Below are 26,282 nucleotides of genomic sequence, written 5' to 3'. Positions count from 1 at the left end.
ATGGTTGCAGTTTCTAGCGGTTTTAAGAGATTTGTACGACTGGTTCTGCGGTTAGAAATTGGTGCGTTTGTGGGATACTTATGACTCATTAACTACTAAATACAGAAGCGGTTAAATAGTAAATTAACAATATTTACATTTTATGTAATTATAAAATATCAAAAATCATAATATTATAATAAATATGAAAATTATATTTTTAAAATTATAGTTTTAAAATTTTAATATTATAGAAAACATTTTTTTAAAAAAATTTATAATATTAATTAAAATATATATATATATATATATATTAATATTTTTATAATTCCAATTTAAATTTTTTATCGAATATTTATATGGTTTTTGAAAAAAAAAAGAAAAAAGGTTATCTTTCCGCAACTGCCCGCAACCGCAAACACTAGTTGGAACCAACTTTTGATTTTAAGAGGTTCGGAGCGGTTTATATGATTGTTTTGAAACGCTGTCTACCAACCGCAAAAACTACGTTTGTGGGTGGTAGCGGAAAAACCAATAAGGTCCGAAATCACTTACCAATTACTGTTCGAAACGAGTTTTATAATTTTATTATTTTCCTGATTACTGATCATGATTTTTTTTTTGAACACTTCACTCCCATAATTTTTCGGAGAATTATATCATAACTCATATCAGAGAAAAGAAGATGAAGTAACCTCATAGCAGCACACAAGAATCAAAAAAGAAGAAAAAAAGAATCGAAGAATTAGCTCCTCGTTGATGAGGATGATATCTCTTCTTCACTTCCCCACTCCGTCCCTATCCCTTCTCACATCTGATTCCAATTCCAGATTTTTCAAAAACGCCTCTAATAATCCAATTATTCGTCTCAACTTCACCAAGAAATCTCAATCCCTTTCTCTCCCTCGTCTCAGTTTCAGAGAAACCCGTCGGAATCTGAGCTGCCATGGAATCAAAGATTCTAGCGAGACAACCAAGTCTGCCCCGCCGTTAGACTCCGGCGGCGGTAATGGCGGAGGAGGCGACGGTGGAGATAACGGTGACGACGACAGCGAAGTGGAAGGGAAAAACAGACTGTTGCCGGAGTGGCTGGATTTCACTTCCGACGATGCCAAGACAGTGTTCTTGGCTATTACTGTATCGTTGGCGTTTCGATATTTTATTGCAGAACCAAGATACATCCCTTCCTTGTCCATGTATCCTACCTTTGATGTCGGAGACAGATTAGTTGCAGAGAAGGTTATGTTTTTATTATTTAAATGAGGTTTCACACTTGTTTTGTGTTAATAAGAAGATGTGGGGGATGTTTGTGTGGGTGCAGGTGAGTTATTATTTCAGGAAGCCTTGTGCAAACGATATTGTAATCTTCAAAAGTCCACCGGTTCTTCAGGAAGTTGGCTACACTGATGCTGATGTTTTCATTAAACGGATTGTTGCCAAAGAAGGCGACCTTGTCGAGGTACTATGATCATGTTCCGCATGTCTTACTAACTAGTGAAGACACTTATGGGTATTGTTATGGTGTAGGTTCATAATGGGAAACTTATGGTTAACGGTGTTCCTCGGAATGAAAGTTTCATCTTAGAGCCTCCTGGTTATGAAATGACACCCGTTGTAAGTATCATCATATGTTTGAACCTAAGCCTTGTGGATTGTGGTTTTTTCTTCTTTTCTGATTTTTGGCTGTTACTTCAACCTTGTAGCGGGTACCAGAGAACTCAGTCTTTGTGATGGGTGACAACCGGAATAACAGTTATGATTCTCACGTCTGGTGAGTGGCCTATCTTCAATCTGTTCTGTAGATATTCATCATTGAATATATATATAGCTTCTTCTTTATTCTGGAAAACTTGTCTTGTTGTTGTCTTCAGGGGTCCTCTGCCTTTGAAGAATATTATAGGAAGGTCAGTTTTTCGGTATTGGCCACCAAACAGAGTAAGCGGGACAGTGCTAGAAGGTGGATGTGCTGTAGACATACAGCAATAGAGAGCATATTGGAACGTTTTTCATTTAGCATCTCTTCTTTTGAAACACTTGTGGTGCACATAGAAGTGAAATCCATGTACCTTTTTTATGAAGGATAAAGATTAGATTGCAGATTAAAACAAAAACAAATAAATATTCTTATTTGCAAAGTGGAGAAGGTGTTTCACTTGGTAATGTGTTTACAGGTCTTATGAGTGAATTCTATGGGTTTTGAGGTTTTGGAGGAAGAGATGTAGAAAGAGCAGGAGATGTGGTTCAAGTGATTCGACTTCACCAGCTTCCCCAAAAGATTCCCTTGCGATCTGATCTCAAACTCCAACTTCACTGGAACTCTTCCCTTCTTGTCGGATGCCGCTAAGTTTGGTCCTGCTCCATACAGAGGAACCTCGGACCCAATGAGCTTCACAATCGCTGTGTGCTTGCTCTTTCTTGGTTGGTAATAACTCTTAAGCTTCACAAACCAAAAGGTACAGATTAGCGTACAATGACATAGGAACAATGCGTTAAATCTGAAACACAAAGAGTACCTGACCAGTGGCGAGAGTGAGAGCAGAGAAGGTGAGATTAAAGGTAGAAGAAGAAGAGACATGTATGCCAAAGTAAGGAGCAGGACTGTCTATTGTCACTTTCACAGAGCTGTTAAAGCTAAGAATCTTGGTCGCAACACCTGTTCTGTCTATCCCCTCTCCGTAATAAAAGCTATGGAGGCTAAAGCTCTTGACAGAGACAATAGGAGAGAAAGGATGAGAAGCTCCCCACAAAACCGAGCAGAAAACAGAGAACACAACCACAATCCCCAATATTACCATAACCGCTCTGCATTGTCCAACCGATAATCCTCTGTTATCTTCATAAACTTCCTCTTCGTCAATCGTGTAATGCCTCTCCAGCCAATACATGTCTCTCCTCCGGGAGCTCCCTTTCCACCGGAATCCCACGCCGCTTGTCCCATTGGAGGTGCGGCTTGAAGAAGAGAGACGTGACTCGGTGAGGATGGTGTAGTTTGGGGTCTGAACTTGAATGAGTGAAGCAGCGGAAGATGATTTGTCACCATCGTATACTTGGGACACGCTTGATGGGCTCTCAACGTAGTAAGCTTGTTTTGGTGATGAGATAGATAGGTCCAGGCTTGTTCTTTCTGATTCAGACGTTGCGTCCATCATCTTTTCTTCTCTCACTGGTTCTTGCTTTGGAAACAACTCTACGTTCTTTTAATGTGGTTGGATAATTACAAGTAAGAAATGTTCTCCCATGTTTATCTCCTTGATCTACTCCATATCAGTTTTACTATTGGTTGGTTCCACATGTTATTTTTCTTTATATATTAAGTCCAAATATTTATTAAATAGATCCGAACATAACGTGACTTGGAACATTCCGTTTTGACAAACTTAGTTTACGATTTGTTTATTTTTTTCAGAAATAATAAAAAAAAACGAGTTATTATTACATTACAATGAATAAGAAAATTAAACTGAAGAAACTTCTGTTTAACTAAAACTTCTGTTTAACTACAAGTCTTGTGGGTGAATTTAACAAATTTGGTGTTGGAGGAGATGAGGAAGAAGCAAGAGAGATGTTTCCTATGCCTAGACTTGACCAAGCTTCCGACAATATTAGCACGTGATCGGATCTCGAACTCCAGCTTCACGGGAACTCCGCCATTGTTGCCTGAAGCAGCTATGTCCGCTCCTGCACCGTAGAGTGGAACCATGGAGCCAACGAGGTCGATCCTAGACGTGTGGTTGCTTTGTTTTGGTTGGTAATAACTATTTAGTTGAGCAGTGGCAAATGTGAATCGACGAGAGTAGATGAGTTTTATAGGAGAGGAGCTGACGTGAATACCCAAGAATGTAGAAGGATTGTGTGTTGTGATCTGCATTGAACATTTGATGTTCATGATCTTTGTAGGAACTCCTGTGTTGTCTAAACCTTCCCAGTAGTAAAAGTTATGCACATTCACACCCTATTTAGCACATGCATGTCAAATGTTAAAACACTTGTAGAATAGGTAGACTTAAGTAGCGAACTAGCGGCTATTTCAAACGCTAATTTGTGCGTTTCTTCTAAAGGTTAAAGGTTACAGACATAGTGGTAATATTTGAAAGAAATGCTCTACTCAATAAGGTAAAAAAGCTCACAAAGCAAACGCAAATAACCCATCAAAGCCTAATTAAGATATGCTTATTTGGTGCGTTTGCATATACATGTAAAATGAATCCACAAATCAAACCACTTCAAATTTGAATAATAGAATAGTCTATTATATCCAAAAAAAAAATGAAACCACAAATCTTTGTATTTCAATTTTTTATTTTTTGTTAATTCCTTACCGTAATCCAAAAATATATTATGAAAAGCGCACAAATATTTATTTATTTATTTAATAGTGTGATTTAATTAAATAAAAAGAAAAAGTTTTCACATGTAAACGTAATTGCGTGCACATAATTAATAAGCGTTTCAAAAAAACTGCATTCTATGTGATTTTTCTATATATATTTGTTATGTTATGTACATTCATAACAACAACAATCTTGATTTGATTTTTGTTGAAATGTTCTTAGCGTTCACCAATGCAACTACATAACGGGGCAGGACAAAAAAAACTTAACTGGGGCTTGAAACACTCGCGATCTTCAGTGATTCTTGCTATGTAATATGTAAGTTAAAGATTAAATTACCTTGACGTAGACGATCGGGGTGAATGATTGAGAAGCCGCAAAGAGAACAGAACATATAAGAAAAAAGAGAGTCAATGTCGCTACAACTCCCAAAATAAGTCTACAAGTAGCGATTGAGATTCCTCTGTGGTCTCCATAAAGATCCTCGTACCGTCCATCACCACTTTCCTCCTCCTTATCACCCGGCGGCCATCTTCCGCCGTGATATTTCCTCCGTCCCTTCCACCGGAATCCTCCTCCGCCGCCACCGGAGATGCGGCTAGCAAAGGATGGGTGTGACGGAGACTCTGTCGGAGTGGTTTGGTGAGTCAGTGCCGCGGAGGAAGACTTGTCGGAGTCACGTGATGGGCTTTGGACGAAGTAAGTGGGACGCTTCGGTGATGATGATAGGTCGAAGCTTGTCATGTCTGAGTCAGATTTTGGAGACATCTTCATACTTTTTTTTCTTGGGTTATCTATCAATGTTTGTTCTCGTGTTCATAAATATAATTGTATTGGTGTATGCTGCATGGGAACAAAATAAGGAAATGGATACAAGCGTAGGTTTGATGGCCATTTGTCGCCAGTTTTTGAGTGTCAGTTACGAACTAGCATGCTCATAGTTGTACAAGTGTTGACATTGTAACCGAAGAATTTGACTCCTTTTTCTTTTTATTGGTTAAAGTCTAGATTACCTGTTACGGTATTATGATAAAGTGAAAAAGAAGGCAGGTTCGTTTTGATTAAAAGCTTCTTATGGTGCTTTTTACGTTTATTAACGACTTAAAAAGTCGATTGGTCTTTCTGCAAAATGAACTATTTTAAACCAAAAGTATGTTTTTTTTAAAAGATGATCTGTTTTGTAAGACAATATTTAAGATCTAATTAAAAGATGGAATGATGCCTTTAAGAAATCATAAACCGCAAATGCCATACATCTTCTCCATAAGGAACAGAATACATGTAAAAGAGATGGAAACATTTGGAAGCGCACAAGCGATTTTATTAAAAATGTTCAGAAAAGAGTATGTCTGAAAAGGTTTAATATATAAAGATTATTTTAAATAAACATGATTTTAATATTAAATATTTAAATAATATATATTACAATATGTTTTTAAGATACAAACAGAAATTTGAGATTTTTTAAGTATGCTATATATATGAAATAAAATATGTTTAAGAAAAAAATGTATGATAGTTTTTTCTATTTATGTGACAGTAAATATTTTAGGTAAACAAACTTAATTTATCTCCCTGTTATTTTCATAAAAGCATCATTATGATTTAGTCACAGTGATAAAAATATAAAAATTCATATTTCTGGTTTCATGTCTTCAAATCTTCAATATATTATTTTTCAATTTGTCTTCAATATTGATTAAAGATAAATTAACAAATCAAAATTATAGTTAAAGAAACACGTGTAACTTAAACTCCTAATTAAAGTTTAGGTTTTTTTTTCTTTGACAAAAAAAAACTTAAACTTCTAATCATTTCTTCTTCATCGGTACTGTAGTCTTACAGACCAGTGCCATGCTTAAGTATATAGGGGGCTAAAGTAAATTTTTTAATATAAGCTTTTTAATACTCTCACGGTGTCATTTTAAATGATGTTTATAGAAAAAAATTTGTTGCAAAATAATTGATATTCTCACTATTTTAGATATAATTAAATATCATTTGAGCTTTGTGACTAATTACAAAAGTCATGTATTTTTTTTATTGGTTAAACTAATTGGAAGAATTTCAAATTTACCACATTGATTTTACCACTATTCATGTTTATTTTCATTAAGGATACATTTTCACACATATTTCCTTCACTAAAAAAGCAAAAGACCTTTATACATTTGCTTTTTAAATATATAAATATAGATAATTAAATAAACAAATAATAAAAATTATTTTACAATTATCGAATTATATGTTTTCAAATTCAAACTTTTTATAAATTTTTTTTTTTTTTAAATATTCTTTTTTAGATACGCATTATCTTTGAAACTATTTAAAAAAATATATATTTTTCAATTTTTAGTATTTATTTATTTGTTTTTTTAATCTTAGCCCCACCCTCCAAAAAATCCGTCTCAAATCTAAAACTATAAGTCTAGATTGGTATAAATATCTATTTACCTTTTAAAAACTAAGGTTAAATGTGGTTAACGTAAACATGAAAAATGGTACTAAAAATGATAGATTAAGCAATTTTTCAAACTAATTTCATTTAATAATATTTTTATGTAACCAAAATAAATTATATAAGAATTTGTATTTCTTAACTCATGAGAAAATTAAACCTTAAATGCTACTTATATTAAAACAGATGAAGTATATATTTAAGAAATAAATATGAAATAGTTTGTAATCAGAAAAATAAGAAACATGAGTATTTACTAGAATAAAGAAAAGAAAATATTACCATAGAGTAACAAAAAAATATTCATGACAGGGATGGAGACATATAGCCAAATGAAAACAAGAGAAGCGCATAGAAAAATATCTAAAACTACAACAAAAAAGAAGAAACTTGCAATTTTTGTAAAATGCCTTTTTTTTCAATCACTCTCTCAAGTTGTTTTTTTTTTCTAATCTCTTACCTAATTTTTTTTTTTATGTTTTGTCTTTTTGTTTTCGGTTTTTGCTGTGAAAAACCTTTGATTCTCCTCATTTTGCTCTTTTTAGGAGATGTGTAATAATTAATTTTTGGTTAAATGTATGATCCAAAATCCTTTTTTTTTTGCGGTCGTGTGAAGTGTGAATTTGTCCGAACTATGACAGAAAGACTGAAGTTTTGAAAATAAGATGTAGAATAGAGTTCTCCTTTTCAAGATTTTACTAAGAGACAGCGAGATCAAGATTTTACTAAAGACAGCGAGATCAAGTAGATTTTCAAATCTATTTTCTGGCAGAAGCCGTAAATGTCATAACTAACAGCTCCAAGTGTAAATTGGAATAGAGGAATGCACAGTGTATCATGAATGGCAAGTGGAAAGCTTGTCCTGGAAAGATCCATAGCTCCGAAGAAGGCTACAAAGGCTTCTATGAGCCACACTCCCCAACGCCTTCGTGTAGTTGTCATCGGAATGGTTTACAATTTGTCGGAAAAGTTTGAGACACCAATTGTTGAAGACAGTTAGCAGAATTCCAGCGAAAAGTAGATGGTTTGAAGACGATCAAAACTTTGATTTTAAAAGATTTTGGGTTTCATTGTAATCAGTAATCCAATTTGGCCGGTTTGAGATCTACAAATAAAAATTAGATTAAATAAAAATTATATATAATTATTTTGGAAATAATTTATTTGAATGAGATTCTTTTTACATCCACTAAACTGGATTATCTATTTAGTTGAGATTCCATTCTTTTTTAAGTCCGAAATTCTAGATTTTCATTTATTTTAAGCCAAAAGCCAAAAAGAAAAGTAACCTTAACACCTGCTCACAAAAGCTGAAAATTAAGGGACGCTTACAATTTCATAAGTTCCATGGGAACTGTAGCCAATGCCTGCTAACATATAAAGCACGGCACTAATAAAACGTATTTGTTGTTTCATTGAATTAAAGTCCAACTCATAATCAGGATGAGTATATTCAGATTTGAATTATATCTCAACAACAGAGTAGATACATTTATATCATGAGAATTGGATTCTGGATCATTAACTCGCCCATATTTAGCTTTTAAAATTGTGACAAAAGACACTTCACAAAACTATTTTTGTTTCAAAGTCTATCAGCAAAATAATCCAATAAGACAATTAAATACTTACAAAACAAACATTTAACCTAATTTTCCATAGCAAAGAGATTTCGTTTCTAGAGAATAAAGACCACTGAGACATCGAATAAAGACCACTGAGTCATCGCCCAGTACTGTGATTAATACTGTAACTTCAATCTTTTGACCTTGATTCTACACGACATCGAATAAAGACCACTGAGACATCGAATAAAGACCACTGAGACATCGAATAATTCTACACGACCTTGATTCCTTATCAAAATACTGTGATTAATACTGTAACTTCAATCTTTTGAATGTAAACACCGGACAGTCAAAATATAACCTGCAAACTTCCGATTACAACAGGAATCAACAACAGAGATAGAAAGCAGAATATTAGCGTCAATGAAAATAACAAGGCGATAAAGATGTAAAACTTTTGAATCTCTAAGGTCTACTTAATCCATAATGGAAAATCATGACTACAATTTTTACAGATTGATACAAAACTCTATGGTAACAAAATCAAAGGACATAAAACATTAAAAAGAATAAAATATAAAATAATCAAATTAGATCATAAATGTAAAATTTTGGAGAAGGTCATCAGATAGGAGCGAAAGATAAATGTAATCATGTAAGATTTTTTATCATCTGAACTATGCGAAATCAATCCTCACTTGACCCTTTCCAAGCTCTTTTTATTCCTCTAACTGAAAATAAAATTTAAGAAAAACACAAAGCAAAACAAAAATCGAATTTGGAATTATTCAAAGATTGGCCTCATAGAGAAGATTAGATTTTATCAACAAGGTTTGATTCAGACATATGCTTGTCAAAATTATTTAAATCATCGGCCAGTAAAAACATAAGAAATTGAAAAAAAAAAACAGAAGTATGGACTCAGAATATGGGTGGTGATATAACAGAATGGTCGGCAAATCAGCATTTTACAGCCGATGTTACGACGAACGAGACCTTAATATCAATCGTCACCGTCCAAGAACAGACAAAACAATAAACCAAGAAGAGCAGAAAACTAGATCGGCGGAGATCGAAAGCCCTAAGAAAATTTCTAATGATTTTTTAGTGCAAGTTTCTGGTGGTTTTATACAGGGGACAAAATTAGGAACTAGGGTTTTGAAGATACAAACAACGTGTAGTTCCAAATAAATTCCTGTAAACTACACGCTGTTTAGTACCTCCTCCGAAAATCTTTATGGGCCCATTGGCCCGTTGGTTCACACGGAAATCTTACGACGGTTCCTCCTACATGGATTATCTTAGTCTGGCTTCAAATGTTTTTTTTGGCGATTTTGCATATACCAAGGAAGTTTTTTTTTTTTAATAAAGGATGATATTTGTTTATGTTATCCCGTTACTCGTTAGCAAGCACAAAGAGTTCAAAGTACTACTATACTTAAGTGAAGGTTTGCAAGTGGAGAAAATTGGGAAAATGGGTCGTGAGTAAGTTATTGATTAGAGATATGGGTCACGCTAAGTTTTAATTTGCAAAGAGGACCACCTACTTTTTTAATCCTATGCAAAAGTGTTGTAACTTGTAAGAGTCTCTGCAATCCCTAAGAAACACATATATTTACAGCCTTGTCATTTTTTTTTAAACAAATCAAATAACAAAAAAGTGATCTATTGTTGTATTCACAACTTCCGTTGCCTTCTATCTTCAATATCTCTCTTGAGTCTTGACTCTCTTTTTTGGACTTCATTTAAGCTTCAAAAGTTTCCATCGTTCTTCTCTATGACTCTAGACTAAAATACAAAACTTGCTAGACAATTTGTCTTTATAGCTTTGGTCTGTAATAGTTTTATATCTGATAAGCCATCATTGTGGTTAATTCGACCGATTATTTCTGATAAGCCATCTATTTTTGTTTAGCATTTTAGGAAAAGAAAATTACTATCATATAACCTTTTACAATTATCTTCTCTTCAAAATTCTAAAAAAAAAAAAAATTTATCAATTATTTCTAGTTACTATTAAATAAGTTTAAAAATACTATTTATACAATACCTGGAAATCCACTAATCAAGCAGAAGATATGGAAGACAAAGATCCCGCCCAAACTACAACATTTTCTATGGAAAATGACTTCACAAAGTTTAGCTACAAGCTACAATCTTGTAAGGAGACATATAATCAACGATGCACAATGCAAAAGATGCTGTCAGGGAGAAGAAACAGAGCAACACATTTTCTTTGATTGCACCTATGCGAAAGCTATGTGGAGAGCTTCAGGAGTGTCAAATTTAATAATCAATAGCTCGACGGCTTCGTTTGAGGAGAAGATCGAAGAATGTATCAGATGTAGTACATCTACAACTTTGACTCATCTACAAGATTTACCCATTTGGATTCTGTGGCGACTTTGGAAGAGTCGAAACCTCCTCATATTTCAGACAAAACACTTACCGTGGAGAGTTCTACTGCAGCAAGCAAAAAAAGATGCAAAAGAATGGCGAGATAACATTGTTCATACTCAAGATTTGACTTCGGGACAACAGAGTAATGTGCACCATTCTAGCAGGAAAATATGGAGGAGACCCAGGGAAGGATGGATAAAATGCAATATTGATGGCTCTTTCGTCAATAATCTAATGGAAAGTAAAGCTGGTTGGATTTTTAGAGATCATCGAGGTCGATATTGTGGCGCGGGGCAAGCTATTGGGAATAGAGTCAACAACGCTCTTGAGAGTGAACTACAAGGTATTTTAATTGCAATGCAACACGCGTGGACAAGAAGAGTGAAGCTTTTGATCATAGAAGGAGATTGCAAGAAGGCAATTGATATTTTAAATAAAGAGACTCTGCAATTTGATACCTATAACTGGATGCGTGATATCAACTGGTGGAAAAACCAGTTTGAGGAAGTCAGATTTGTATGGACCCATCGAGATGCTAACCAAGTGGCTGACTTGTTAGCCAAGCAATCGCTACCAGGAAATGAAAGGTTTTATTATTACAATTATGTTCCTTCTTGTGTAACTCATTACTTACACAGAGACTTTGTAAGTTCGAAACAAATTCATTAATAATAATCAGATGTTATAAAAAAAAAATACTATTTATACAATTCGTATCTAAACTAATTTTAAACAGAGGGAGTAATTTTTAGTATCATGTTCATCATCAAATTATCTCTTAAAAACATTACCAAATAAGTTTTACAATTTTATTTTGGTTAGAACTTAAAAATATGATAAAATCTCTTTTGTTTATGATTTTTTAAAAAATATATCAAATATTCTCTTAAAGTTTTTTTAGGGTTTTAGAAAAGGAAATTAATATTAAATAATATTTTAAAATTTAATTTTGTTTAGGAAGAAAAATAAAATTACTAACAAATAATTATTTCCAGTTAATATAAACTATTTTTAGAAGTTCATATTTTCAAAATTCGCTTTTTCAATATCACAAATATTTTAACAATTTTTCTTTGTTAATTAAATAATTTTTAATATCATATTTATCATTAAATTTTAAAAGTGAAAATTACTATTAAATATACTTTTACAATTATCTATTGTGAGGACTTTTTAAAAAAATAAAATCTTATTTGGTCAAGATAAAAAAAAGGAAAAATTCTTTTACAAATCTATTTTATTTAGGAATTTAGGAAACAAAAGTTATTTTCACATAATGGCAGGTTTTCATTGACACATTAAAAATATAATTCTTTTATTGGCACATGTAACGTTCATATCGAGTGAAATATTTGAAGTTATGTTGGTTTATAATTTTCTAAACACAAAATTACCTATGAAAAAGAAAAGTTAGCTATTTATAAGAAAAATAATATTGCTTTTATAATTTTATTTTATTTAGACTTTTAAAAAAGGAAACTTACTTATTTTATAATAATTTTCTTTAATATTTTTCATTAAAAACTTTCTTGTATTGGTAGGATACTATAATTCGTTTTTGTTTAAAATTTGTATAAAATTAATTTATTTTTAATAAAATTTTATGTTTAACGAATTTTATATTTTGTCTTATACGTACAAACACATATTAATCATATTTTTCTTATTCATACATACTCATATACGACAACATATCATAATTGAAAACAATTACGTTAGCATCATAAAATATAATAAGATTATAAGAAAAATTGAAAATTGTATCAAGAAATTAAAAGAAAATACTTAGGTAATATTTTTCTAGTAAATAATATTTTGTTTTCTGAAAATAATATGTGGAAGCTAAAACCTAAATATAGTTGTGAAATATTTATAGCTATTTTTGGTTTATAAATTATTATAATATAATTATCTAAAAAGAAAAATTTGTTATTTATAGTAAAATAATAGTAATACTTTTAGAATTTTCTTTTGTTTAGGCTTTAGAAAAAATATTACTTATTTTATAGTTAGTTTTACTTTATGATTTTTATTAAATAATTTCTTGTACTTGTAGGATTTTATAATTTGTTTTGTTTTCTTGATTTGTTTTAGTTGATATTTTTCTTTTACAATTTTCTTTCTTTATTATCTTTAAAAACGAAAATTATATTTTTTTAACAAAAAATTACTTTCTAATAACTTTTTACAATTATTTACTTGTTTAGGATTTCTTTTATAATTTTCTTTCTTTATTATCTTTAAAAATGAAAATTATATTTTTTAAACAAAAAATAACTTTCAAATAACTTTTTACAATTATTTACTTGTTTAGGATTTCTTTTATAATTTTATTTCTTTATTATCTTTAAAAACGAAAATTATATTTTTTTAACAAAAAATTACTTTCAAATAACTTTTTACAATTTTTTACTTGTTTAGGATTTTTTTTACAATTTTCTTTCTTTATTATATTTAAAAACGAAAATTATATTTTCTTTTAACAAAAAAACTACTTTCAAATTACTTTTTACAATTATTTACTTGTTTAGGATTTAAAAAGAAAAAGAAAAATTACTATCCAATAATTATAACAATATATAATTGTAAAAGACTATGTGATAGTTATTGTTCTTTTCCAAAATCTAAAAAAGAATTTTAAGAATATATTTTTGTAATAATAATTTTTATTTTCTAAATCTCTTTTAAATCCTAACAAAATAGATCATATTTTTGACACATGTCACAATCTTAAAAAATATTGACACATGTCGCGATCAGGCTAATTAGCAACTTTGAAAAACTAATTTTTATATAATAAGATATTATTAGATGAAAAACTATTTGTATATATTTCATAAAAAAAGATTCACACATATGATCTTGTTATTAGAAAAATATAAATATTTTTCTTTTAAAACATAATGTGACACAGTACAAATATATATATTATCAAAGTCATAGAATTTGTTTTTTATGTTCTTAGATGATTACATATAATAATTAAGTAACATAAATTGATGTATGTTTAATTGACAAAACATAATTTATAATTAGTATTTTGAAATGTGTTCTTTTATTTTTTCATTTATTTCGTTGACTATAATATTTTACAATTACAGCAAAAGAAATATAAATTATATTTTTTATATAATATAGATTTTCAAAAACGATCACATTTTTACTGCATATTTTAAGAGATATTAAAAACTAAAAAAAATTTCAACAATAAACATCTTTTGATCAAATAACTACAATATGAGTGATTCGACTAACCCAACTTATATCTAAAATTATAGATTTAACTACAAATAGAATATATAATTTATTTATTTTATAAATTTAAATTATAGGATGACGTAAAACATATTAACAAATGAAAAATAAAATGTTAACTCAATAATACAATTTATTTCTTTTGTAAAATTTATATATATGGATAAGACTTTATTATATTATAATTATATTAATTTATATAATTTGGAAAATACACTTTAGTTTGTTGTTTTTATTTCATTTTAAGTACAATTAATATATCATAAGTTATACATAGTTTTACTAAAATATACTTATGTATCTAAGAAAACAAACAATCTAAATAAAAATAAGAAAATTAATCAAAAAATTAATATATCTGGAATAAAAAACATTATAGCTGAATTCAAAGAAATATATGGAATCCAATATGTCCAAATGATAACTGAATATACTGTAAAAACAACAAAGCCGATTAGATATAATCTAAAATCATATGTATAATTAAAGTAATATAATATAATTAATATAAATGAATTAAGCTATACTAACTATTTTCGAGATTAATTACCCAAAATACATAAAATATGGCCTAGCTTAAATATGGTAAAGAAAAACAATAATTGCATAATAGAAATGTATTTGGCTTTTACATGAAATCTTATTGTTCAGATTTACATTGTTTTCTGCTAGAAAAATATCATATATGAATAAATTTATGATATTTTTTAAAATTTTAGTTAGTGATCTAACATAGATTTTTTTATGGTATATAAAATTAAGACTCTATTTTAATATAGTAAATTCTAATGTTTTTAATTACATTAAATGTTTCTGGAAACACTCACGTATAAAACACTCATGTATAACAAACATAGTTTATAAATTGCATGTATTGCAAAATTACAGAAAATCCAGGTTTCAAGTTCCGGAAAGAGCGATTTATTAAACAATTATGCAGACTACGGAAGAAAGGCTTACAAAGGATCTTCAAACATGGTGCAAGTAAATCTGATCATGCGTGGATCTTCATAGGACGGCTCAAGTGATGCAGTTAGGCGTAGGTCTTCATAAGGCAGGTAGTATTGTCGGTTGTCGAATCGTCTATGTAATCTTTCTTATATCATAATTGTAATATCATAATAAATCAGCGTTAAAAAGAAATTGCATGTATTGTTAAGAAACAACATATTAGTTTTAAAAATAAGATTTCTTTATCATCTATATATCAGTTATAAATAGAAGAAAAATACTAACTAATTATTATGACTTAGTTATTTTGTAGATATTTATATTTGTGCAAGATCAAGGGAGAATCATCTAGTTCGAATATATGTATATGCAAATCAAATTCTGATTCTTAGTTTTCTACTAATTATGCTATTTTTTTATAACGCTGATTTATTATGATGTTATGAGAAAAATTTCATAAACGATTGAACAACCGACAATATTATCTGCTTTATAAGGATCTATGCCTAACTACATCATCTGAGCCGTCCTATGAAAATCCACGACTGACCAGATTTACTTGCACCATGTTGAGTATCCCTTGTAAGCATTTTTTCCATAGTCGCATAATTGTTGAATAAATCGCTTGCTCCGGGAATTGAAACATGGAACTCCTATAATGTACAATCTACAAGAAATTGCATAGTTTGATATTTGAACCCTATATCTAGGTGTAAACGTTTTTAAACCTTAGCTAGTAGACTACGGTGCTTCCATTAATTATGCCACTAGTTTTTGTTTTGAAAAATAAAATAATGTAAACTAATATATAATGACACGAACTAATTCATCCAATACCAAATTTTTATATATCTACAAAATAATACAAAAAACATTATATTATTATGCAGGAGACTATTTAGTACAAATGATTTGATTCGATAAAGTGTTATATCACTTTGGCGTTTCCTAAAACTAGTATAGGAACAACAACAACAAAATCCCCCTATATATTAAAAGAGAAGTCACTTTAGTGATTTCTGGTGACGTGTCGTTCATAAGTGAAGTTTCAAGAAAATTGTTATAATTTGATTGGTCGATGATTTTTAATTTTTATTTATTTAATTTTGATCTAAAATTTAAGGTAAGTCTAAAATCATTTAACATCACTTGCCATATAATCTACATAATAACAATTTATGGAAACTGATTCTCGAAATTATAGAAAGATTAATAATATTTTATTTATTACTTTTAATATTTATAAACTATAAAATATAATGAACGAAATTTTATATAAGATAATTATAATTGTTTTATACTCTACTTGATGAATTGTATTCGAATATAATTATATAATAATTATTTTAAATATTAAAAAATTCAAACATGTTTATTAATATTATTTTTAAATTATTTATCGTTGTTTAAAGAATAAATTTATCATAATTTTAAAATAATTTACAGAATGTTATAAATTATTAATAAAATTAAATTTACTTTATATTGAATATTTGTTTATTGTTAAATATTTTTTAGAATTTCTTTTTGATTTATTTTTTCCATCGACACTACTAAAAAGGAAAGCCCTCTAAATACTTACCTTATTTTGTAATTTCGATATATCATTTAATTCATCGATCCCACTATAATAGGAAAGTACCATTGAATACTAATTGCAAGGGAAAACATAATTTAATGACCAATTAACATCACTTTCCAAATGACTTACATAATATTATTAATAACTATTTATGGTAACTAATTGTCGAAAGTATGGTATATAAATCCATTTTATTAATTCAAATAAATATTTTGGATTCCAAATGACTTACATAATATTATTAATAACTATTTATGGTAACTAATTGTCGAAAGTATGGTATATAAAGTCATTTTATCAATTCAAGTAAATATTTTGGTTTATTATTTTATGTAGTCTATATTAGAATATAAAGTCATTTTATCAAATCAAATAATTTATTTTAATTCATGGATCCTCTATAAAAGGAAAGTAACATTGAATACTGATTGAAAAGGAAAAAATAATTTAATCCCTCTATTAACATTACTTGCGCAACAATATTAGTTAATACATGTAATAATTAGTTTCCTTATTACAAATGGAAAGAATTCTCTTGATTTTGTTGATTGATTTTTTAGAATTTGTTTTTCGATTTATTTTAATCATCGACACTACTAAAAATGAAATCACTTTAATACTTAACTTTTGTGTTTTCTCGATTCAAAGAACATCTTTTTGCGATCATTTCTCTGTTTAATTCATTAAATACTCACTAAATATTTTAGATGTTAGAGAAACGAAATTAATTGACAAGATATTTTTTCTCCTAAAATCATGCATTTAAAACGTAATATTTATGGTGAGACTTGTCAACCAAAATTCTGGTGCAATCTATTCACGAGATGTTCTCCTTTAGCTTTATTAACAAGATATTCCAAAAATAATATTACCTTATAAGTATAAGATTTATTGAGAATTTATTAAAGAATATTCTACTTCTTAGCTTATCATGCAAGCTAAATCAATGAGAAACGTCTACCAATTTACTATAAATAAGACATTCACAGTAGAAGAAACGAAATAATTGAACTTTGTATTCTGAACTTTTAATGTTAATAATGTTCTGAACTTTTTTTTCTTCTTATTTTAGAACATTAAGCTTTTATATTTCATGAGAGCTGATTTTTCTTTTGGTTTATATGCAGATACCCTATTATGACGATTTCTCCACTGAAGCTATATATGATTTGATTGTACACCTCTTTGATATATCATTTCGATAACATCTTTGTTCCTCAATCTGGTAAAAAAAATTTACTCAATTTGATAACATCTCTCAGCTAAATCATTTCAATAGCATCTTTTTGTGCTGCGAATATTTTTCTTTTTTTGATTTGTAGATTTATATTATTGTTTAGAATTATAAGCTTATATATACACATATTTGTTTTTTGGTTTGCTGATTGTGATTTTGTTTTATATTTTTTCAGAGATGATTTGAGAGAAGTGGTCATATTTCAGACCTCTAAGAGTTCACCATTCCGATCCTGCAAAAGATGTGCACTTAGAATGGTATTTTCTCTACTGTACATCAAAATTGGATAATCAATTATATTTTTAAAATATCTATAGTAGGATGGTATTTTCTCTACTGAAATAATATCTTATTTCCTAATCTCATGCTTTAATATTTAAACTTTAAGGACAAGATTTGTTAATTAAATCATTAGTGTAAACTACTCCCGAGATATTCTCTTTTTTTATATTTAAAATGTAATTTTAGTAACAATATATTCCATAAATAATCCTAACTTATAGGTAGATACATTTTTAAAATTAATTTGAGAACATTCTATTACATAGCTTATTGTGAAAGCTAAATATTTTAGTAAAGTCTAGCATTTTACTTATCTTTTGTGTTTTCTCGATTCAAATAACATCTTTTTGAGATCATTTCTCTGTTTAATTCATTAAATACTCACTAAATATTTTAGATGTCAGAGAAACAAAATTAATTGACAAGATATTTTCTCTCCTAAAATCATGCATTTAAAACTTAATATTTATGGTGAGACTTGTCAACCAAAATTCTGGTGCAATCTATTCACGAGATGTTCTCATTTAGCTTTATTAACAAGATATTCCAAAAATAATATTACCTTATAAGTATAAGATTTATTGAGAATTTATTAAAGAATATTATACTTCTTAGCTTATCATGTTTTTATCAAAAGAAAACGTCAGTAGATCAAATTAATTTTTACATGTTCTTTCAGGTTTGAGTTTATCAGAAGATCAAATTAAGAGTTTATCTTTGGCGGAGATTGAATCAATCATGCGTTTGAACGGAAGCTCATTTACATTGTTTAAGTTTTGAAACGTGTTATCAATAGTATACTCTTCTATTGGTTAAGATGTGGATTTTGTTAGATTTTCTATTAATTAATTTTTTTTGTTTTACTTTTGTGGAATTCGCGATATTGTAATGTTGTAAATCAATAATAAAGACATTTTTAGCACTGTTAATAGGTGAGAGGGAGAGGGAGGGGGAGAGAGGGAGGGAGAGGGAGGGACGGGGAGAGAGAGAGAGAGAGAGGGAGGGAGAGGGAGGGAGGGAGGGAGGAGGAGAGAGGGGAGAGAGAGTGGGAGAGAGGGAGAGAGAGGAGAGAGGGAGAGAGGAGAGAGAGAGAGAGAGAGATTAGTGTTTACGGTATATCCAAAAGTTTTGAGTTTATTGTTTATGATTTATCCGGTAAAGCCAAAGAGTTAGAGTATACTCAAGGGTTTAAGGTTTACCAAGAGTTTAGAGTTTAAAAATGAATGAATGTAATTTGTATATTTTACAATAAAAAATAAAAACTAACAGCAAAGTAGATTGCATTATATCTTGAATTAAATAATGTTAAGAAGATTTATAGTTTTCAACCACAAATAATGAATCATAACTATGTGATTATTATACCTATAATATATATTATGCATATACATGTCATTGTATGTAAAAATTAACTAACCATGTAAAATTAAACTAATGATAATATTAATATCCGCATATGCGATAAAATATCCGCATATGAGATAAAATATCCGCATATGCGATACAATATCCGCAGTCACTCCATAGAGAGCTGGATATTTAATCGCCGAGTTAATTGTTTTGATAAGCTGACAGAGTCTGATTCGAAAATCACCGACTGCAATTCGTATCTTCTCTCTGCTCAACCCATTTCTAACATTATTTATTCCATATTTATTACATATTTTGAACTTTTTATTCCATATTTTGAATTTTTTATGTCCTTAATTACATTCTGAAATGGTAAAAGAGGGTTTCAATGGGAATGTAGTGATAATATAAAATATGTTACCTCTGAAACTATACACTATTTATTCCAGATTTTGAAAATAAAATATCTTCTTAAACATACAAATTATTTTGGAACGTTGCAATTATACGTACACACAATAAATACCTCTTGATACTGAAGTTACTTTGTTCCATCTCGTCCATGTAAAATATTGAGTACCAACATGTTTTTGTACCTGATGCTTTCTCCCAAGGGCGATGGTATTATGATATAAAATTCGTTACTTATAAAACTATGTACTATTTAGTTAATAATTTGAATATGTTTATGTCCGCATAGGGTGCGGGCCGGCCACCTAGTTCATTATAAACTAGTTGATAAATCTAATTTTTCAGAATTATCCTAAACTAAGATAATATTATTATTACTTTGGTGTTTCCCAAAACTTGTAGGACTATGACTTGTAGCACCCTTTATATATGATGAAGATATAACAAACTAAGAATAACTTCGAACATTCGTACCCCCTGATCTTCGGTACAAATCAGAAAACTCTCACAGCAAAAAAAAAAAAACCTCTAGTTCAAAAACAAAGAGATGTCGATGAATTATCTTATCCTCCGTTTTGTTTCGGTATTTAGTATGATCATGATGATGAGTAACACAGCCTTGTCGTACACAGGAAACGTGTTGATCAAAAACTCCCTGCAAAACCAAAAGGACCTCATAGTCCATTGCAAGTCCGCGCACAAAGATATGGGATACCATAGGGTGCATCCCACAGGATCCTACAATTTGCTCTATAAACTTCATTATGATTCAGATTTTCCTTATAACGAGAACAATCATATATGGTGCCATGTATGGCAAGGACAAGGTTTCAAGCATCACCAAGTGTTTAATGTTTATGATGGCGACCATTGGGAAGCTAAAGAAGACGGAATCTATCACCAGTGGGCGTTGATGTACGTTTGGGATGCTGCTATATCAAAAGCTTCTTCGTTTGGAGCGAGTTGTATCTCCTTAGGCTTGTTGTTAGCTTCTTCCTTGTTTTTCTCTTTTATTTTCCCTACTCTTGTCGTTTAGTAAAGGTTATTTTCTTTTAATTTTCTGATGAATTTTGGAGTTTTTCTTTTATACATATTTTTGTGTGTTGGAACTTCTACCGTCGAAATCGTGAAGAGAGTTTATTTCCCTGTGTCTTAAACGAGTTTTAGGTGATGATTGTTTCCATTAGCTTTATTTTTTGGTTTTTAAATTTTGGTTTTAGATTTTAGTTTTTGGTTTTAAACTTTGGGAAAATTGCTAAAACGGAACAAAAATTTAACATGGTTGTCCCTTTAGTATAATATCATCTTTAAGTTGTCCTTTTAGTATAATTTTTTTTATAATTCCAAAACTAACCTTGATTAATCAAATTAAACATAATTTAAAAGTTGAATTGAATTTTAAAAGTTTAATAAAAAGGAAAAAAAAAGGCATTTCACAAAGGCAAAAAAAATTAAAACAAATTAAAACAAAAAGGGAACAAAAAAAAACGTAACCCTAATTGTTTGGTTTCTCTCGACGAACAGGCGATTCAAGGGCTTCTATGGAATGAACACGAAAGTGATTCTCTCCCTTCGTCTTCTCCGACATCGCTAGCACCTTAGGTAAAGTTTTTGTCCCTTTTTTTGGTTCTCTGATAATTGTCTAGAACAAAGTTAACAGTTTGATGCAGAAAATGCTAGACACTGAACTTTGAGTAGGACGAGGAATAGTGAGTAATGACGAAGCAATATCATTAGTATTTATTCATGCGCTATAGATCATAGGTTGTGGTGGTTTACACCGTAGAAGATTGTGCTTGTATTCTTTCAGATTTGTAACACAGCCTCTGAGGTTTTCAGTCTTTCATAGTGAACTTTGTCTTTCAGTCAAAGGAAAGATGGAGAAAGTTCATTTTTGATGTTTGGCTTTGCATGAAAATGGATGTTGAGTCTCTTAGTTTTTTTTCTGTTTCTGTCTCTCTCTCCCTCTTTTTTTTGTAGATTGAATGTGAGCCAAAATATTTGATGTCTGTTTGGATCAAATCCTGACATCGATGAGAAGCCACCAATGTCTCTGCGTAAGTGTCTTGAGAAACTGAAGCCTTTCATAGTGGCTTACGAGGGAGGGGATCGAGGATCAAGAAGAATGGGAGCTAACATTGTTCAGTTTCCTTTTTATGCATCCACACAATACTTTTGTTTCGTTTGATCACTTTATCTTTCTCATTTTTTGTGTGCAGGAAGTAATTGGTGAGGTGATGGTGGAAGCTCCACTTCTCAAAGAGATTGTTGATCACGACAGTGTTCCTGATCGAGTAACTGCTAAGAAACAGAACGAGGAGCTCGATAGAATTGCTACAACAGTTCCCAAAGTTCACCTGATGCTGTAAAACGATTTGCAGATCGTGCTGCTCTTAGTCTTAAAAGGAGTATGAAAATAACAGTGGAAGAAGTCAGGAAGCAGAAAAATTCCCTTGAAATAGATTGTTTAGGAAGCATTCTATGGCTATTCTATGGATTCTTGGAAAATTAAGAAGCAAAGAATGAATGAAATCAGTCTAGTGGTTCTTAGTACTTTGTTCTTAGTGTTTTGTTCTTACAGTGGATATGGCGATTTTGTGGTTCTTACTGTGACTTAGATGAGTTTTTGGTTCCTCGAGTTTTGTTCATACTATGTTGTCTACTAAAATGAAAACACAAAAAATCATACATGAAACACATATAAACACAAGAGTTTGTGAAAATCACAAGAAATCATATATTGTTGAAGAAGAAAAGACAAAATCATTTTTTTTTTATATTTTGATAAAGCAAATCGATCAAAACACGTTTTAGGAAGTTAGAATATTTTTAGAATATTTTTAGAATATTTTTTTAACAGAAACTTTCTTAATTTTCCAAAAAACAGGTTTTTTTTTATCCGTAGAATACACATTCTACAATGAGTAGAACCATGACAAAAATCATGAATGCAATTTCTACCTCATGTAGACGTATGTGTTGTATTTAGATTTCACAATCCCGAAATTTTAGAATACTTCATAAAAGTAGAAACTGCATTCGAGAGAAAAGTAGATGTCTTTACAATTAGTAGAATTCACATTCTCCATATTTAGAATTTTAATTAAAAGTAGATTGTTCGTTCTAAAAAACGTAGATGGACTTGTTTATTCTGGAATTCGTTTTCTACTAACCCATTTTTCGTAGAAGACGAATTCTACTTTTAGTAGAACATAATTTAAATTTTTATTTATCAAGTTTTTCAACAAAAAAAAAATTTGTGTTTGTGTATATAAGTGTTTTAAAAATTGTTTATATTTTTAGTAATTTTTTTATTCATAAAACTATTTATTTTATTAAGTTTCAGAAATAAAAAGGGTAAAAAGGAGACAAAATGGACAAAATAAGTTTTATACCAAAAGGACAACCTTCCTAAATTTTTGTTCCGTTTTAGCAATTTTTCCTTAAACTTTTTGGTTCTTGTTTTTGATTTTTAGCTTTTGGTTTGGTTTTTTGTTTTTGGCTATGGTTTTAAGTTTTTGGTTTTGATGTATTCTTAGTTTATTTCATAAAATAATCAATACTTTTAGGTTTTTAAATAACAAAATAAGTAGCAATAAAATATTTTAAAATTACCATTAAAATTTATCAAAATATATTGGTTATTATTTAAAATAAAAGCAATTTACATGTTTTAAAATTATTTTATTTTAAGTCTTATACTAAAACATAAATAATAAAATATAAAAAAATGAGATAAATAAAACATTTTGAAACTATTTATAAATTCATTAATGTTTAAATGATAAAAAATGTATGGAAATTTATTTCATTATTAAGTACTAACTAAATAAGTAATATTTTCATAAATAAATAAATTAATAATATTTTCATAATAATTTAAATACTAAAAATTAATAATTTGTTTAATAGTTATTTAATTATTAATAACTTAAATGAAAAAAATTTTGTATAGGGATTTTTTTAATTACTTACAAATATAATATTCTTTATACAAATATTGTTTGTTTAATTATTAATTAAAATATAGTATTTTATACAAAATTCGTTTTTGTATTGAAACCCCACAAAATTTGGTTTTTGTCTTTTTCATAAATTGGTTGAAACTTTGAAAAACTAAATTTTCTAAATTTTAGGGAATCTATTTGTTAAAGAATTTGATTGGCAAATCAAATGGTTTCTACAAAAACAAAAACTAAAAGCTATAATTTGATTGGATGAAAATGGTTTTTAGAGAAACAAAAACCAAAAACAAAAACAAAAACCACAAACAATTATCACCTTAGTTTTTTCCTCATTATTTTGTTAGTAGTAAACCTCTTTTTTTTCTTTGACTAATTACGTGGATTTTGTACATTCAAGAACCTAAAATAATAGGGGGGTGTAAGTTTTGGATGGTTATTTACTTATTTAGCTTAGGCTTTGAACAGTTAATGATAATAAGAAACAAGGATAAGTTTTCGTTTCAGCCGTTGGTTCATAGATACATGAAGTTTTGAGATTTCTCAGTAGAATAAGATTTGTATCTTGCAGACCAACTATTTAACGGACGGTTGGCTAGATTTTGGTTATGAAATAAAGTAAAAAAAAAAATTCGTGAAACCTAAACTAAATAATATTTATAATTATTTTTGTGATAAATATTAATTGATTTAGATATATATATATATACCATAATTTTATATTTCTTTTAGTTTTAAATTATACTAGTTCTAAGTTTTGTGTATATTTACAACTAGGTGATTTTCCCGTGCTCATGCACGGACATAAATATTTATAAAATAAATATACTATTACAACTGATTGATATTACTTTTAGTTTTAAATTAATTTATATTTGTATGTATATAAATTGTTTCTAAAAATATATACATTAAATAAAAATAACTTATATACGTTGATAAAATATATTTTAAAATACACTTATTTTAATAATAAAAATATGATTCATATATTGATGTAAAATTTTAATATTCATAATTATTATTTATATATAAAAACATATTATTTTAATAGATATATAAAAGTTATTAGGTATCATAAAATCTTACCAAAATGAATATTTACTGAGAAAAAATATTTTTGATATAAAATTTATTAGTTATTACTATATTATGAAACTTTTCCAAAAATATAAATCTGTATATAGAAAATCATCATTATTATATTTAAGTAATCTTACCAAAAACATAAAATATAGTAAATTTTACATGTCACAATTAGATTTTTGCCATGTCATATTTCTTTTAAGCCATACTAGGTGCCCGGCCCGCACCCTGTGCGGGCATAAGAACATGATCACTCCGCACCCTGTGTTCTCTCTCGGTCCGTACCTCACGAAAGGGAACACAGTAACGTCAGTATGAAGAAGCAGATATTGTGTGTATGTATAATTGCAACGTCACAAAATATTTTGTGTGTTTACGAAGATACTTTCATTCAAAAAATGGAACAAATAGTGTATAGTTTTAGAAGTAACAGATTTTATATTATCATTAATTAGAATTGTATTGTATATGTTTCGTAATTCTTTATTTTAAGTGAATAATATTATTTTTCCGTAAATAATAAACAAACATTTATGTAGACATATTAAAAAAAATATAATAAAAATCAAAATATTATCCATAAATAATATAAATTATGAAGTACATTTCTCGATAAAGAAAACAAATTCAATTAGAAACGTGCAAAAAATTAAATAAATTTTGTAAGCAATTTGACGGGTTAACATTATTTGATAAATTTATAAATTTCTAAATTTTATTGAACATGAAATAATATTAAATTGACATACCGTCATCGGTCTCCTAACTCATCACAACCCATCTGGCAAATACAAAAAATAAATAATTGTAACAGTTTATATATTTTAAAATTTGTATTTGAAAAAAAGTTGATTAAAATTACATACCGTGACTATGAAATATTCTGAAAAATTTGTTTGTAGACAACATTCAATGTTTTTGTCTTCGGCTTCCCTTCTTTACCTGTTATTAGGATTTTTAATCCAGATCTCGACTTAACTCTTGAAAGTGCAACTTTGCCTTGCATTTTGTAAGCATTTTATAAATTATTTTAAAATTATGATAAATTTATTCTTTAAACAACGATAAATAATTTAAAAATAATAAGCATAAACATTTTTGGATTTTGTAATATTTAAAATAGTTATTATATAATTATATTCGAACACAGTTCATCAAGTAGAGGATAAAACTATTATAATTATCTTAAATAAAATTTCGTTCATTTTATTTTATAGGTTATAAATATTAAAAGTAATAAATAAAACATTATTAGTCTTTCAATAATTTCGAGAATAGTTTCCATAAATTGTTATTTGTAATATTCGTTAGATTATATGGCAAGTGATGTTAAACGTCAATAAGTTAAACAATTCTTCCATATTTGGAAAACATATATATATATATATATATATATATATATATATATATATATATAACAATGACAAATT

The 26,282-nt window shown here is 28.8% G+C and overlaps 3 protein-coding genes, 1 long non-coding RNA gene and 2 other non-coding genes across 6 annotated transcripts; 2 read left to right on the top strand and 4 right to left on the bottom strand.

The window, feature by feature from the left end:
* The first annotated feature begins 599 nt into the window (after window positions 1-599).
* Window positions 600-2,131, top strand: LOC103828617 (chloroplast processing peptidase). The gene is made up of 5 exons (XM_009104244.3): window positions 600-1,218; window positions 1,301-1,438; window positions 1,507-1,593; window positions 1,683-1,750; window positions 1,851-2,131. Exons 1-5 carry the CDS (start codon window positions 739-741, stop codon window positions 1,963-1,965), a joined length of 888 nt encoding a protein of 295 aa, XP_009102492.1. The 5' UTR covers window positions 600-738; the 3' UTR covers window positions 1,966-2,131.
* Window positions 2,079-3,191, bottom strand: LOC103828863. The gene is made up of 2 exons (XM_018653376.2): window positions 2,493-3,191; window positions 2,079-2,416 (listed from the first exon to the last, which is right to left on the bottom strand). The coding sequence occupies exons 1-2, from the start codon at window positions 3,126-3,128 to the stop codon at window positions 2,129-2,131; spliced, it is 924 nt and encodes a 307-aa protein (XP_018508892.1). The 5' UTR covers window positions 3,129-3,191; the 3' UTR covers window positions 2,079-2,128.
* A 108-nt stretch (window positions 3,192-3,299) lies between these two features.
* LOC108869169 lies at window positions 3,300-8,567 on the bottom strand. The gene is made up of 3 exons (XM_018653377.2): window positions 8,537-8,567; window positions 4,650-8,503; window positions 3,300-3,931 (listed from the first exon to the last, which is right to left on the bottom strand). The coding sequence occupies exons 2-3, from the start codon at window positions 5,082-5,084 to the stop codon at window positions 3,473-3,475; spliced, it is 894 nt and encodes a 297-aa protein (XP_018508893.1). The 5' UTR covers window positions 5,085-8,503; window positions 8,537-8,567; the 3' UTR covers window positions 3,300-3,472.
* Window positions 8,568-8,952: 385 nt separating this feature from the next.
* LOC117127000 lies at window positions 8,953-9,043 on the bottom strand. Its single transcript, XR_004449760.1, has one exon. It is a non-coding gene; the product is annotated as a small nucleolar RNA snR60/Z15/Z230/Z193/J17 (small nucleolar RNA).
* A 210-nt stretch (window positions 9,044-9,253) lies between these two features.
* Window positions 9,254-9,355, bottom strand: LOC117127005. Its single transcript, XR_004449765.1, has one exon. It is a non-coding gene; the product is annotated as a small nucleolar RNA Z43 (small nucleolar RNA).
* Window positions 9,356-16,265: 6,910 nt separating this feature from the next.
* LOC117126477 lies at window positions 16,266-21,284 on the top strand. Its single transcript, XR_004449068.1, has 2 exons — window positions 16,266-17,749; window positions 17,937-21,284. It is a non-coding gene; the product is annotated as an uncharacterized LOC117126477 (long non-coding RNA).
* The last annotated feature ends 4,998 nt before the right edge of the window (window positions 21,285-26,282 follow it).

Source organism: Brassica rapa, chromosome A07 (genome assembly GCF_000309985.2).
Source record: "Brassica rapa cultivar Chiifu-401-42 chromosome A07, CAAS_Brap_v3.01, whole genome shotgun sequence".
Classification (NCBI taxonomy): Eukaryota; Viridiplantae; Streptophyta; class Magnoliopsida; order Brassicales; family Brassicaceae; genus Brassica; species Brassica rapa.
This window is presented reverse-complemented; position numbering and strand designations above follow the sequence as displayed.

Coding starts and splice junctions, on each gene's coding strand:
- LOC103828863 (XM_018653376.2), bottom strand. CDS start 3,128: ATGATGGACGCAACGTCTGAATCAGAAAGAACAAGCCTGGACCTATCT. Junction 2,417..2,492: donor TCACTCTCGCCACTGGTCAG/GTACTCTTTGTG, acceptor TGGTTTGTGAAG/CTTAAGAGTTATTACCAACC.
- LOC103828617 (XM_009104244.3), top strand. CDS start 739: ATGAGGATGATATCTCTTCTTCACTTCCCCACTCCGTCCCTATCCCTT. Junction 1,219..1,300: donor ACAGATTAGTTGCAGAGAAG/GTTATGTTTTTA, acceptor GTGTGGGTGCAG/GTGAGTTATTATTTCAGGAA. Junction 1,751..1,850: donor AGTTATGATTCTCACGTCTG/GTGAGTGGCCTA, acceptor TGTTGTCTTCAG/GGGTCCTCTGCCTTTGAAGA.
- LOC108869169 (XM_018653377.2), bottom strand. CDS start 5,084: ATGAAGATGTCTCCAAAATCTGACTCAGACATGACAAGCTTCGACCTA. Junction 3,932..4,649: donor CCCCGATCGTCTACGTCAAG/GTAATTTAATCT, acceptor TGTGCTAAATAG/GGTGTGAATGTGCATAACTT.